Raw genomic sequence first — 15812 nt, 5'->3', positions numbered from 1 at the left:
AGTGAGGTTTTTCGATGTTTCCAGCTATTCCATTGTATGATTCAGACTTAATTCAATGCCAAATAAAAAATTCTACGGAGCGACAATGGCAAAGAATACATGGAAGGTCAATTTCAAACCTATTTGGCTGAGAATGGCATTATCCATTAGACCAGCTGTGTAGACATCCCTGCCCAGAATGGAGTCGCCGAAAGGAAAATCGACATCTTTTGGAAGTGGCTCGGGCAATTATGTTTGCACGGCAGGTTCCTCCTAAATATTGGAGTGATGCTATACTCACTGAGTCACTGCTGCCTACCTCATTAACTGTATGCCTACCCTTGTCCTTGATGGGCTTACTCCTGTTGACCTCCTTCTAGGTTCCTCCTTTGTGCTCCCCCCAAAAATCTTTTGTTGTGTTTGCTATGCTCGCAATCATCATCTACATGGTAAGCTTGATCCTTGGAGCATCCATTGTATTTTTTTGGGCTACTCCGTCACCCAGAAAGGATACAAATGTTAGCATCCCCCTTCTCGGCGTACATTTGTTACCATGGACATTGTCCTCCATGAATTCTTGGCATACTATTCTCAGCCACCTCTTCAGGGGGAGCATGATCCAGTGTTTGAAGATGTGCCTGATCTTCTACCAGCTCCTATTCAGGGGGAGTCTTCTTCTACCCTTCCGGCTCCTATTCAGGGGGAGCTTCCTTCTTCTCCAAGAGTTCCAACTTCAGTCTCTAGTGTGCCTCCTATTCAGGGGAAACGAAGACCTGTGAGCCAAATTCTTGTGGATCAAGTCTTCAACTAGAAACATAAAGAGCAAGTTGAGATCACCACTGCTGTACCACTTCTCCAACCGTTAGAATCTGATCCAGATCCAGATTCTGTTGCGTTGCTTGGTAAGGACCCCTCTCTTGATTTACCTATTGCTACCCGTAAAGGCATTAGATCTTGCACCCAACATCCTATCACCTATTTTGTTTCATATGATGCCTTGTCCCGTTCCTATTATGCTTTTGTATCATCTCTTTCCTCGGTTTCTATTCCTAAAAAATGGCAAGAGGCAATAGTAGATCTAAAGTGGAAGACAACAATGTTGGAAGAGATGACGGCCTTATCCAAAAATGAAACATGGGAGCTGGTGGCCCTTCCTTCGGGCAAGAAAACAGTGGGTTGCAAATGGGTGTTTGTTGTCAAGCAAAAGCTTGATGGAATAGTGGATAGATATAAGGCCAGGTTGGTGGCAAAGGGCTTTACCCAGACCTATGGCATTGATTATCAAGAGACATTTGCCCCAGTGGCAAAGTTGAACACCGTTTGGGTTTTGCTATCATATGCTATCAATCTTGGCTGGGATTTGCAGCAATTGGATGTGAAAAATGCATTCCTTCATGGAGAACTGGAGGAGGAAGTCTATATGGAGGTTCCTCCAGGTTTTGCTTGCGACAAGACTCATGGGAAGGTTTGTAGACTGAAGAGGGCATTATATGGACTGCAACAATCTCCTTGGGCTTGGTTTGGCAGGTTCCATAAAGCAATGATCTCTGTAGGATACAAATAGAGCAATGCTGATTACACCTTGTTCATCAAACGAATGGAGATAAGGTTACTCTTCTCATAGTCTGTGTCGATGACATAGTGGTGACTGGCAATGATGTAGAGGAAGTCTCTCACCTAAAGACATTCTTGGGCCGAGAATTTGAGATCAAAGACCTAGGACAGCTCAAGTACTTTCTTGGGATTGAAGTTGCCGGTTCTCCTAAAGACATCTTTCTCTCCCAAAGGAAATATGTTCTATACTTACTTTCAGAGACTGGTTTGTTAGGATGTCACCCATGTGACACCCCTCTGGAGGCTACTATTCGTCTACAAGAGAAGGATGGTGATCCAGTTGATAAGGGGTGCTATCAAAGGTTAGTGGGAAAATTGATCTCTCTCTCCCACACGAGACCAGACATTATGTTTGCAGTTAGTCTGGTCAGTTAGTTCATGCTTGATCCCTACTCCATCCATATGGCTGCTGTTCTTCGTACTCTCCACTACTTGAAGTCAGCTCTAGGGAAAGGGATTCTGTTATCTATACATGATCATCTCCGCATTGAGGCTTACACAGATGCTGACTGGGGTGGTAACCCTGACAGAAAATCCACTTCAGGCTATTGTACCTTTGTCGAAGGTAACCTTGTCACATGGCGAAGTAAAAAGCAAAATGTGGTGGCTAGGTCCAGTGCTGAAGCAGAATTCCGTGCCATGGCCCAGGGCATATGTGAGCTATTATGGCTTCAGAGTTTACTCCAGGATATTGGTAGTTTTGTTCATCATCCAATGATGTTGTACTGTGACAACAAAGCGGTAATCAGCATTGCTCACAATCCAGTGCAACATGCTCGTACTAAGCATGTGGATATCGACAGACACTTCATCGAGGAAAAGTTAGAAAGTGGTCAGATCTGTATACCCTTTGTGAACAGGAGATCAACTTGCAGATGTCTTCACCAAATGGCTAAGTGGAAAGTTGTTTCATCCTAGTTTAGTCAAGTTGGGCATGCATGATATATATGCACCAACTTGAGGGGGAGTGTTGAGTTTTTTTTTTTTGGGTGAATAAAAAATTCATTACTAAAAGCAGCCCTCAAAAAGGAGGGAAGAAACAAGAGACAAGGACCAGCAGAAAAGGCTCAAACAGCGGAGCCCGCTGGAGTAAGGGTGATAGAAGAAAGGCCCCAGGATAAATGAATCTGTTCCTTGGGATGTCAATACAAGTAGAGGGAGCAGCTAAACTAATTTTAGTTTTGATTTCAAAAGAGATGGAATCCTAAATCTGGTTGGTAGATCTCGATTTGGAGGTCCATTTCCTAAGATTTCTCTCCATCCAAATGTGGTTGATAGCCGCCGAGAAAGCCGATCTCCCAATCATATCACAGATAGTAGAGTCACCAAAAGTATTTTGGGTTTTCTCCTTTGTTATTTGTTTCTTTATTTCTCTGCTTAGCTATGATAGTTGGCTATGGAGGGTAGACTTGTAATTCTGTCCTAATTAATGAAATCTGTATAGAGGGGCTGAGGAGAGTCACAACTCACTCAAGCATTTCAGCTCTCATTCTCTTCTCTCATCTTCTAACAAAAAGGAAAGGCCTAACCCAATCCTCAACCTACTAGGTAACTTAAATTGACTAGGAAACTGAAATAGACTCAAAACATAGTCCTAATCCAGCCCAACTAAACACGTCAAAGAAAACTACTAAAATCACTTAGATTGAACCATTGGTTGATCTGGTTCAATTTATGAACAAAAACACCAAAATAAAACTGAATATGAAACTAAAACATCTAATCCCGTTTGCAACCTAATTACCCATATTTTAGGCCCATAAAAGTGACCTATTACATAGAAAACCCATGGGATCAAAGGCCCAACATGTATATAACCTATCCCTAGACTTATTCCCATCAAAATAAGCCTCTTTTGGTGATGTATCTGCATCACTTCCCCCCAACTTCTCCATCTTCAGCTCTCTCTTCCCATCTCCTCGATTTCTCTCTACCTCTTGGTTGTGTATGCTTTTAATAGAGCTACTGACCGGATCCCTCTTTGGTGTGATCTCTCCCTCCTTAAATCCAGTATTGGCTCACTTCTGGGGGCTGTGGGAGGAGATTTCAACGTCGTTCGGTTTGGTCATGAGAAATTAGGAGGCCGCATAGTTGTCAAGGCGACGAAAAGGATAAGGTAAACCTGTTTTAGGCTTAATAAACATATTTAAAGGTTCAAATTGAAAAATAAAAACACCCAATTTGGTGTTTTGGATTTGCACATTTGGTTGGCAATAAAGGCCGAACCCTTAGTGTAATATTGCCTATTCTACACATTGTTTGAATGATATGAGACATAATTGGCAAGTAAAACAAGTAAATTATGCACATAATAATGAATAATTATTTAAGAAATAGTTAAAGACTTAAAGTTTCTACTACAAACCACAAGATACAATGAAGTGTTCACAATGCATATTACATAGACACCCAATCTAAGTACACTGAATGATACATAAGTCATAGACACCTTACTACCCTAGTCTTCCACGTCTTAACTCCCGAGTCTCAACAATACAATACTATGACTCTATGAGTACTGAGGAGGTCGAGATTCTCAAAATATTCGAGATTTCACCGAGATTCTCAAAATATTCGACATCTCGGTCGAGTTTTTCAAGTTTTTACATTTTTTTGTTTCGTATAATAACTCGTCTCGAGAAGCTTGAGTTTTTCGAGTTTTCCGAGATCTCGCCTAGATTTTGAACTATGAACATAACTTCTTCAATATAAATCAGATTTAAGCAATTTTAGATTTGTTGGAAGGCTGGTTTTGTACTCTACCTAATACTAAAAGTCTCATGTAAAAATAAAATCATCTGATTAGACAAACTTCTTAGAGAACCAGAATATTTTTCTAAATCGAGAGTAATTTATGTGAATTCACCTAGAGGGGGGGTGAATAGGTGAAGGTTGGGAAATTAAAAAATATGCGGAAATAACCAAGTAAAGACAAGCGATAAATAAGCAATTAGTTAAAGAGTGACATAAAAGATTTATAGTGGTTCGGCCAATACTTGCCTACGTCTACTCCTCTCACCTTAGAGAGAATTTCACTATGTCAAATCTTGAGTAAGAGCAAGAGGACTCGTACAATTCTTTGAGAAATGAGCAAGAGGACTCAACTTACTCTTGATTCCGAGCAAGAGAACTCAACACACTTATATAAAGTAAAGACAATACTAAGGGATTTTAAAATTACCTCAAACCTTAGTAGAGTTGTGCTACCTTTCAAACTATGAAGCTTTAATGCAAATATGAATGAAGGGAGCTAAGTGAGATTGAATGCCTTGGATTGGTGCTTGAATTCTCACTTGAGATTGACTTGTTTATGGAGGCTCTTGATTATGATTAGTAGTGATGTTTAGAGCCTTAAACAAGTGGGTAGGCTAGATGGCTTAGATTAATTAGGAATCTAGATTAGGATCGGATTCCAAAAGCCATATATAATCCGGTATTCTGGATTCTAACCCGGTATGCCGGATTACCTAATTTCCATATAGAACAGGGGAATAACGGTCAAATGCTAAAAGCATTACACTGATCCGGTATGCTGGATGGCTATCCGGTATGCCGGATCAAGGCAAAACAAAACCAAAAAGGATCCGGTATACTGGATGGGGATCCAGCGTACTCCGGAGGGCTACTGTTAGCCATTTCCTGAGATTCCCATTAATCCGGTATGCCGGATCAGGAACCGGTATGCCGGATTGGGCAGTTCAGTGGAAATAAGTCTAGTTCCAAAAAGGGTTTGGTTTGGGGGTTTCAAACCCAAAAGGTCACATGTCTAAGGGGTCAAATTGCCTCCTAAGGACATTCTAAATGGATGTATGCGTGTGTGTGTGTGCATTACATCAATTTGTGACTTGAAATTATAATTACATAAGATTACAATGTCTTCAATGACACTCTTCAATCTTCAATAGGATTTTTGGTCTTCAAGTGTTGACTTCCATATCTTTGGAAACAACTTGAGCATTATTCTTGTACAAATTTGTATACTCTCTTGTATATGCTCTTGTATAAGCTCCCCCTCACTTGGTGCTATGCTCTCATCTAAACACTTTAAACAAATGTTAGTCCAAGAGAGGCTTTATTTGTTATCATCAAAACATAGCTTGGAGTATATGAGGAGGTTTCCTCAACAATTTATTTACTTACAGATATGATCATATTTTCTAAGAACAGTATAAACCAAATGTATGTTTGATTGTTTCAAACTTCCAATAGCTTGCTTCTTCAGTTTTGTTGTTTGCTAGTTCTATGTTGATTTTTGATGACTTAATGTTGCATAATATTGATTTTTGATGACTTGATGTGACTTAATGTTGATTTTTTTATGGCTTGAGGACGCTTAATGTTGATTTTTTATGATATAAGGTATTAGGTATATATTGTGGCATACTATAATATTGTAGCATACTAAATAATGCTAGTAAAAGGGGAAAGGCGACCTAAAGAAGCTCTTAAAGCTTGCTTGTCTACCTTCAATAATATCTCCTCTCTGGTGGCCTCTTGCCGCACCAACTTCTCTCTTGTCTAATCCCAACTCCAATCTGACATGCCCAACCCTTTACTGGCCGAGGAGGAAAAATGCCTCTCACTGGAGCTTTCTTCCCTCTCTTCCCAAGAAGAAACTTTCCTCCGCCAAAAATCCCGCATCAAATGGCTTGAGCTTGGTGACTCTAATTCAGCCTACTTCCACCGACCCATAAAAGCCCGTACCAACTCCAATTCTATCCCCATGCTTCTCGCAGTCCATGACATCAAGAAGGAATCCATCTCCTATTTCTCCTCCCTCTTCTGTCCCTCCCTTCCCCCACCATCCCTCCCCCTGACCTCATCAACAAATTTATCCCTCCTCCCTTCTTGATTCTCTCCAATTTATTCCCTCTGAGGCTGAAATCCTCAAAGCGGTCCTTTCCCATTAATCCAATAAGGCTCCTGGCCCAGATGGATTTAGTATGGGGTTCTTCTCGTCTAGTTGGAACATCATTAAAAATGACCTTGCCATAGCTATCTGCAACTTTTTCTTCAATCCCAGCCAACTCCCTAAAATAAATCAAACCTTTCTTTGCCTCATCCCTAAGAAAGAGGGAGCATCTTTCTTGTCTGACTTTAGTCCGATCTCCCTTTACAACCTTCTCTACAAATTCATCGCCAAAATCCTGACAAATTGGCTCCGGCTTGTTGTCCTCCCCTTTCTTCTCAATCATGGCTAGTGGCTCCCTTGTCGGATTCTTCCCTTCCAAAGTTGGAATCCACCAGGGATGCCCCCTCTCTCCTTTTCTCTTCCCCCTTGCTTTTGAGATCCTCTCTAGAAGCATCCAGGCAAAAACTGATCAACACCTCATCTCTCCCATTCCCAAGTGCAAAGGCATCAACTTTACCCATCTCGACTTTGCCGATGATCTTATGATCTTCTCCAAGGCTTCCTCCTCTATCTCTGCCGTCATGTCTTCCTTGTAGCTCTTCGAGAGACTCTCTGGTCTCCGAATTAATCTCCTGAAGTCCCATATCTTCCTCTGCGTCTCTGACACGGACAAAGAGACTCTCCTCCGCCTAACTGGTTTTTCTCTTGGATTTCTTCTAGTGAAATATATTGGCCTTCCTTTGATCCCTGCTAGGCTGACCAGTCATCACAGCACCCCTATGCTGGACCTTCTCCGTAAAAAGCTCTAGCTCTGGAAGGGCAAACTCCTCTCCTTTGCAGGAAGGAAGGTGCTGATCAGATTAGTCTTTCAATCATCCTACATCTACTGGTGTGGTATTTATGGGCTTCCAAAATCCACCATTACCGCCATGGAATACCTCTTCTGTTTCTTCCTTTGGAAAGGGAAAGAATTTTCGAAATTTCTCCACCTGATTAGTTGGGCTGCCACCTATCTCCCAAAATCCGAAGGTGGCCTTGGCATCCGTAGGATCCGTGACTTTAATATTGCTAGCATTCTCAAGCTAATATGGAAAATCTCCACTAAGCATGATTCTATTTGGGTTAATTTGGTCTACTGTCTCCTTGAGCAAGACTCCATTTGGATTGTCCCCCAACCCGCTGACCCCTCTTGGGTTTGGCGCAAAATCCTTCTCCTTCGTCCCTTAGCCCTTTTGGCTACCTCCTCTGTTACAACATCATTGGTGCTTCATCGGTTTACTTCTCTGGTATCCCTAAATCTGCCCCTCTCCTCAATCATCTCCCTAGGATCCTGGTCCCCCCCTCCCCTTTCCCCCGTCTCTCCCAGGTCTAGGCGTCTCTTCCCCCCTCCCCCAACCCTCTCTCTCGGACAAGGTTACTTGGCTCCCTTCCCCTAAAGGGGTTTTTAGTACTTCCTTAGCTTGGGACTTTGTCAGACACCATGCCCCCTTGTTTCCTGGTCCAACATTGTTTGGTTCAAATGCCACATCCCTCATCATAGCTTTAATGTTTGGAGAACCCTAAACCTTTACCTTCCCATCCAATCATTTCTCCTTCACCGCCACATCCTTATCTCCCCCTCTTGTGTTCTTTGTTGGAATGGTAATGAGGATATCAACCACCTTTTCTTCTCTTGCCCCTTTGCCCTATCTATCTGGAAGAAAGCCTTAGCCTCTATTTGGCACTGTAGCAGGAGACCCCTCCATTCCATTCGCCAGGGAGTGGCTTTGGTTGAGTAGGTTTTTTTCTAGAAGTACGATTGGTGATACCGTCGGCAAGCTTGTGTTAGCTGCTATATCTCACATTTGGACGGAGCTGAATCTCCGAAGATGGACCTCCAACTCTAGCTCTATAGACATGATTTGGAAAGCCATCTTTTTTTATATTTAGCTCTAAGCTCCACATGATCACTCATAGATCTCTAGTTGATACCCCAAGGAACATGCATATTGTTGTTTCGTGGGGCCTTGATGTTTCTCTCCTTCGCTCTTAGTGCCTATCTTCTTAGGGCTTGGGCTTGTATAGCTTCCCCCACTCTTTCTTCCTTGTGTATTCTCCCCCTCCCTCTTCCCTTTCTGGGGTTTTGGTACTGAATTTTTATTCACCAAAAAAAAGAAAAAAGAAAAAAAGACTAAACCCAAAATTAACCAAACACTCTAGTCATGATAGGGACACTACCCTATTGTGACTATACTCCTAACGCCTCTACTGCCAATGGGTCCAATAGGGTTCCAATCATAGTACTATATCTCGCGATATATCGGTATCTCGGGCCTACCGAGATATCCGAAATATCCGAGATATCGCGAAATATTCCCGAAATATTGCATTTTTTCTGCAATATTTCGGGGGTCCATCTCGGGGGGTATTTGGCCATATTTAGGCCTGAAACTTCATGGACAGCCTTATTTAAGCTTAATAAACACATTTAAACCATAAAATTGTAAAAATGTGAATTCAAATTGGTGTTTGGGCTTCGCCTTGATTGACATACGGTCGCCGACCTTAATGTATAAATAGTTAAATACACGCCGATTAATGAAATCGCAACTTAAGTTACAAATTACAGTGCTAAAGCTACTGTAATAGTAGTTCTTTGTGCCTCCACTGGATCGATCCCGGCTCATGCCTCGTGGAGGTCGAGCGTCCATTGCTCTACCCATGTTTGAATGACAATATGTGACCACACGGTATAGAATCGGAGAAGAAACGAGTGTAGTCATCCCAAAGTGTCACGTAAATGGAATCATCAACGATCACGTAGGTAACCTATCCTAGGATATAAACTAGGGTTACCCGATCGATCCCGAGTCCCAGTGAAGATGATCCTTTGTGATATGATGTTGGCGGCCAGTGTGCGCGGGGCGATAACGTGGGTACATGTATGGGTACATGGTGAGGTTGGTATCTAGGTCCCAAGCTGGGTGTCTGGGGAAGATGTTATCTACTGAAAGATGATCCGATATGTCACTGTTGGGGTAGTAGTCGTAGTCCCTACCCCTAAAGCGCCCGTATGATGATGATCCCATATCCATATCCACCCGTAAGGTTGTGATGCGCCATAATCCGATGCCGAATGGAAGGCATGGCGTAATGCTATGGGAAGTGTGTAATGTCGCGGGGGTTATTATCCCTTCGGTCATCCCCATACTCAAAAGACACCATGACGGAGGCTAGATAGGTTATCAATGTCCATTTGATCGGGTTGCAAAAGCTGTTGTGGCTGGGGGGTTGTCTCTTGTTCCCTCTGTCTCTTTCTTTGTTCCGTCGCCCTTTGTTGACTACTTTCCCCCCTTTTGCTTGCCCTCGCACGTTGTCTATCACGATCCGCCATAATGATATTGTTTACCGCAATGTAAGTAACACAAATAATTAAAAAACTTAATGTAGATGCACTTCAATTGACACTTTTAGATTACTAATACACTTGTATAGTTATTTAATATTTTTCCCTAACCCTTATATTTTTCACAAAATTAAAACCAATTTTTATATATAATGTTAATATAAGTATTGACCTAACACAACAAAACTATGAATTAGTAAACATAATATACATGTAATGCATCTCAAAACATATAGAAATAACTTTCATATTTTTTCATTATTTTTAAACTTAAAACTCATATTTTTCCTTATTTATTTCTGTTTTTTTAATTTTTATATATTTTTCTTAATTTTCGAAAATTAAAAGAATTATTTAAGAGCAGAAAAATAAATCCGACACTTTGAAACCGTAGATCGGCCATTGGTGTCTAACATATATTTAATTCATTACCATCTAAGTCATATTACCCCTAATTATTTCCTATTTTAGTTGTAGGAAAATGAATTTTTAAAACCAGAAAAAAATAAAAAAATACATATGGGAAAAAATTTCGACACCGAAGGCTGTAGATCGGCCTCCGGTGTCTAACATATATTAATATCATCAACATCCAACAACATTTGTACAAAGTTTTTTAAAAAAATTGTTTTAGAAATATAATTTACCTTAAATAATGAAATTAGGCTTGGATGATGAGCTTAGATGACCCTCCGACGTCTTCCCGACAAGGAGCTTCAATGAGGCTTGGAAGGGAGGAAGAAGAGAAAATTTCATTTTCAGCAGCTCTCGGTCGAAATATCACCAAGAGCTGCGAAATATGAAATTTATAAGGATTTGAATGTGACACTATTGTCACTTTGAATATCTCGCGATATATCGTGATATTCGCGATATATCGTGAGTTCCACGATATATCGTCGAAATATCTCGATATATCGATTATTGTACTTTTTTATTTCGACCTTGTTTCGTATCTCGGTCATGTCGAGATTCATAATATCGAAATATCGCCTCTACTGCCAATGGGTCCAATAGGGTTCCAATAGGACCATTATTTAACAATAATTTGTGTAATTTCTTTAGTCAGTATGTTTTGATTAGAATCTGTTGTACAATTTGATGGATTTATGGCTGGGATCATGCTCCTATTCAATTAAAACTAAGCGAACCTGTTATTGTGCCTTTACAGGTTGAGAGAGAAAGGAATTTACTGAATTCAAAATTAATTGAATTTGATAACTTACTTCGTAATCCCTATGTGATATCTTCGAATTCTACTGCCACTGGGGCAAGCTCATTTTCTGGAATCAATTCAAATGCATCTGTCTTGTCCGTTCCAAATAGTGGTCCTCCTTCACTCTCAAGTTTTAGTCAACTGGGCTCATCACTTAAGCTGGGAGGTAGCACCTGGTAAGGTTCCCTTTGTACACAAATTCTCAGAGGGCTATCTGGTTGGAATTGGAGAGGTATAAAATTATTCATATATACATGCTTAATTATAGACTCATAATACTGGAGGGCAAGTTGTGTATTCTGCAAGTTTCATCTCAAAAAAGCATTTAGCCATTTACTAGCAATTTATGTACAGCATTTGTTTTCAGGTTTCCTGTGTCATCAACCAATGCTTTTGGGCAATCGATTTCTTCCCATACTCCAGGAGGACTTGGGATGGACAACTTGACCTTTGGTAGCAAAGGTGTTAAACTGATAATTTGAAAGTTTGGAATTTATGTATGCAGGCTGCATAGCTTCTGATTGCCTTCTATATTGCAGCATCTTTTGGGAGTCAACAGCCTATGCAGGCATTTTCAAGTGCCGTGACCTTCAATATTCCAAACATCAGCAGTAGTAACTTTGGTGCTGGAAGCGGCCCATTTCATGTTTCTTCACCAATGCCAACTCAGTTTCCCAATCATACAACTAACGATTCATACAAACTTCCAAATGTGGTTGGACAAGCATCCATGGATACTCATTCTGTGTAAGTCCTTCATTGAAGATGTCTTTTCTATAGGCAAGAATGCATTAATCATATAGATCGTATAGAAATAGAATATGTAATTACAAAGTAATGAAGGATGTTCTGCACTGTATCTGAAATGAATACGTCTATTCCTATCCTTCAACTCCTCTAAAGGGTTTTTCAACCAACTTGACTTTTCGTTCGGATATGTTTTGTTAGCATCATTACATATCCGTTCCAAACATTGGGAATGGGTTAGAAAGATGGCTGAGAAGCCGGTGAAAGGTAGCAATTATCCTTCAGAGTTTTGGATGAGTTTGGGTTACCCGATGGGTCCCAACGTAGGTGCACAAATTCAATTGGAAAGATCCATTATGGTCAGTACCATTTCCATAAGAATTTTTTTTTTTTTTTTGGAATAGCCAAAGATGAGTCTTATTAAATGCAAGTATAAAATGAATATATACACTTGAGATGGCCTTTTCTGATATTTTTTTGGTTAAGTTGGATAATGGTTTGCTGATTGCCTTTTGTTGTCCACTTTTTTGCACTTTAGTCGTTTTATACATATGCAATATTTGTCTCTCTTGAATGGAATACCATTGATTTGGCATCTTGTTTCTGCAGGGATAGCAAGAAAATAGAGGCCATTGCTGGGGATGGAAGTATTTGGCTAAAAGACTGGAAGCCTGGGGAGGTAAAGGATATAAAATCCAAATAGATAGGGGGACTGAAATTGCTTTACCTTCTAAAATGGGGGCCCAAATGGCTTGCTCCTATCCTTATCTTCTAATATAAGCTGGTAACACCAAAAAATTGGTGTCATAAGAGTATTTGGTTCTCTCTTTTTTTTTTTTGTGGGGTGGGGGTGGGGGTGGGGGGGGGTATATTATATTATAATGGCCATTGTAATGGCCGTTTGGAGTCACTGGCATGCATTTTATATTTTTATTAGTTTATCTTGTTTAAGCTTTTCTTGGTATTTAACAATTACAAGCTGAAACTAAGAGAGGTGTGGTCTGGTCACTGCACCTTGGGATTTGCGTTTCTTGGATCTTGGTTTGGATCTCCCTCAATACTGAATGTTCTTACTTTCTGCAGATTCCAGAAGAAGAACCTCCACAACAGTTCATATATCCAGATTCTGGTGATGGATCCAATCAGAAAGGAAGATGAAAGTGATATTGACAACTGGATTAAGGCAGTAACTGCCGGCAGAGGGGCTCAAATTGGTTGAAGCTTGGGGGGGGGGGGGTGGGGAAGAGAGAGACCTCCACAACAGTTCTTGCATTTGCTTAATGGCTGCTTTCTATTCCTCTCTTGTACATTCCTCTCACCTTTGGCTGTAAATGAGGCAAGTTGGATTGACTTGAAATGGAGTGGGACGTCAATGCTAATGGCCCAAGAGAGGGCAATCTTGCACCTGCTTACTGGTCCATTCTTCAGTTATAACTAGTCCTCACCTTCTTTGGTCATAAATGAAGTGAGAGATCCTAGTGGTTGCTAACCAGTAGCTAATTTTTGTTGGGGGGGGATTCGGTTGGATCATATATATATATATTTTTTTTGATATTTACACCATTTGGACTGCTGCTGAATCCTCTTACTTGGAAGCAGCGATACAACTCATCTTGTAAGTACATGTTGGTAAAAGCCAATTGGTGGATAAAATTCAAATAGTATGTGTGTATACGCACATTTGTTTTCCTCTCCTGTTCTAGTGATATATGAGAAAAATATTTAGAAATTGCGTCGCATCATTAATTTAAATCCCTTTCGTTGGGCTTGGATTTGTTGCTCTTAATTTGCTGGATGACAATCGATCACCCGCACCTTCTTGACTTCTTAGAGTTAGATACTAAGCTGTTCTAAGCGCTAAAGCCTTTTGTCCTTTCGTTACAGGAGGAGAATGATGTTGTGGGAGTATACCATTCATCTTTAAGTAGTAATTCATCCTTGGGTTTGAGAGGTTGTTTCCAGAGATCAGGTATCCATATGGTTGATAAATTTAGATTCTGGAATAATTTACACAAGGGATAAAAGTTAAGAATAATTCGATTTGCCAATTTAAGAATTTGGTTAAAAACCCTGACTACGTTAAAAAAATAAAAAAAGGAAAAAAAAAGCTGCCTGATCGCACGGTTCCTGTGCTAAACACAGTCAATGAAATAAAAAATTCCATCTAGACAGATGCCCCTGTATTATTGTATATACTCTCATTGGCTTTACGCTGATGCGGGGGATACATGACCTGGCAGCGGTGTCTTTCCCTAAAAAAATTCTGATTCGGACTAATTTTGGAACTATTCATTTAACTTTCAAAATTTTGAGTATATTTCTTGCTGTTTTGTATTAATTTGCACCTAAATCTAATAATAACATCTACATGAGAGGGTGCGGTATTACATACAATAGTAAATGATAGAATTTGATATTGAAATTTGAAGCAACAATTGGATTCACCACATTATTCTTCAAAGTGGTAGGACTAGGTGTGTGGTGCTAAGAATTTTTTTTTTCAATGACTGCACAAGAATGCAAACCATACAAAACAAAAAAGAGTACATAACATTTGTTGAGGATTTTATATTTTGTTAATATAATTTTCGTTTTTATTGACCATAAAAAAAAAGAGAGTATATAACATTTGCATTGATCTGAAAAGAAAAAAAAAATTCTATTAGTGGGTGTCTAACTGTAATATGATTTAGGTTTTCTTTACCGTAGGTGAGGAGAGCATCTCTTCCTTGATGGTGATCTAACATTCTATTGTTGAAGGTCCAAAGTATACTTCTCCGGTCCTAATCAGAGGGTCAAATTGTATGGATGAAGAGATTCTCTCTAACCGGGAATTAGAGAAATTGGTTCTAACAGCAAAGGTGTGATTTCAAAAGTTGACAAATATGTGAAGAATCTATGAGTTGATTCCATGAAGGTATTATTGGTATTCAACAATGGGAAAAAGATTGTCAATGATGCTAATGTGCAAATTCCTACGCATGTTCTTTCACATCCCACTTATGGACCTCACATTCTTTGTTTCTCTTTTTTACATGGTGAGGTCCCAAAAAACTAAGAAATTATCTTCTCTAGTTCCCTGCCCAGTCCAGTCCCCAGTTTCTCTAATAGGGGGTGGAAGAGATAAAGATCCCAAAAAAATAATACCTACACAAGTAGTGGCAGTGCGTCGATGCATGACTGACTCAACTCATGAGTTGGTACACAGGTAGCGACAGTCTTGCTGTAAAATCTCTCCCCCCCCCCCCCCCTTCCCCCCCAAAAAAAAACCTAGTGGGGATCACCTCCAACATGATAACCAATGGAGGGTGAGAGATGGTGTGGGGCGGTCACCATGTGGGGAGGTGATCCGGACTCCCCCACCCCCTATGAAAAAAAAATTTTGATGGCCAGATTTCATCCCTTTGATTTGTTCCCTATTCATCCTAGAGGCCTAGGATAGACCATTTTATTCCTTCCATTTATTTGTAAAAAGGTTATTTCCTTTGCCTTTTTTAAAGATTTTTTAATGCCTAAATTTTAGGAACGAATTATTTGCGAATTAATTGTGAAATACTAATTAGGGTCTTTTTAGGCATTACATTACCCCACATTCATTTCAATGGTCAATTTTAGTCCAAAGTAAGGAAAGTTCGTCAAACTTCGATTCAAAGTTTTAGCAAATTTACCAAAATGCCATCAATTGAAGATGAATATAAACTATAGAATGTCATTTAAAAAAAAAATAATTTAACTACTTCCTTTATCATTTTGAACTGAAATTATACCAATGAGATGCATTCCTGGCCCTCTATCACATGGACTAAACCATGTATTGCCATATGACAAATAGTAAAATGTTATAATTCACTAAGCATAATGACAGAAAGAAAACCCTACTAAATAAATTATCATTTTTTTTGAAAATTTTAAAATTTGAATCCAGACAAATTATTTGTAAAATTCTAATCATTTGAATTATTTGATGAAATAATTAGTAAATTTGTTGATTATGATTTTGTTTTACACGTAGAGTACGT

General features: G+C 39.8%; 1 protein-coding gene across 2 annotated transcripts in view; it reads left to right on the top strand.

Moving 5' to 3' along the window:
- The window catches only part of LOC122660938 (zinc finger CCCH domain-containing protein 46), a 50336-nt gene extending 37331 nt beyond the window's left edge, over window positions 1-13005 (top strand). For both annotated transcript variants that reach the window (XM_043856198.1, XM_043856199.1), the window contains exons 6-10: window positions 11002-11222; window positions 11414-11508; window positions 11586-11793; window positions 12403-12472; window positions 12877-13005. In XM_043856198.1, coding sequence (XP_043712133.1) covers window positions 11002-11222; window positions 11414-11508; window positions 11586-11793; window positions 12403-12472; window positions 12877-12951 — 669 coding nt within the window. In that variant the 3' untranslated portion in view covers window positions 12952-13005. The remainder of the gene's footprint in view (window positions 1-11001; window positions 11223-11413; window positions 11509-11585; window positions 11794-12402; window positions 12473-12876) is intronic.
- The last annotated feature ends 2807 nt before the right edge of the window (window positions 13006-15812 follow it).

The sequence above is a fragment of the Telopea speciosissima genome, chromosome 5 (assembly GCF_018873765.1).
Source record: "Telopea speciosissima isolate NSW1024214 ecotype Mountain lineage chromosome 5, Tspe_v1, whole genome shotgun sequence".
NCBI classification, from domain to species: domain Eukaryota; kingdom Viridiplantae; phylum Streptophyta; class Magnoliopsida; order Proteales; family Proteaceae; genus Telopea; species Telopea speciosissima.
Note: the sequence above shows the minus strand (reverse complement) of the source record. Positions and strands in the feature narration are given on the sequence as shown.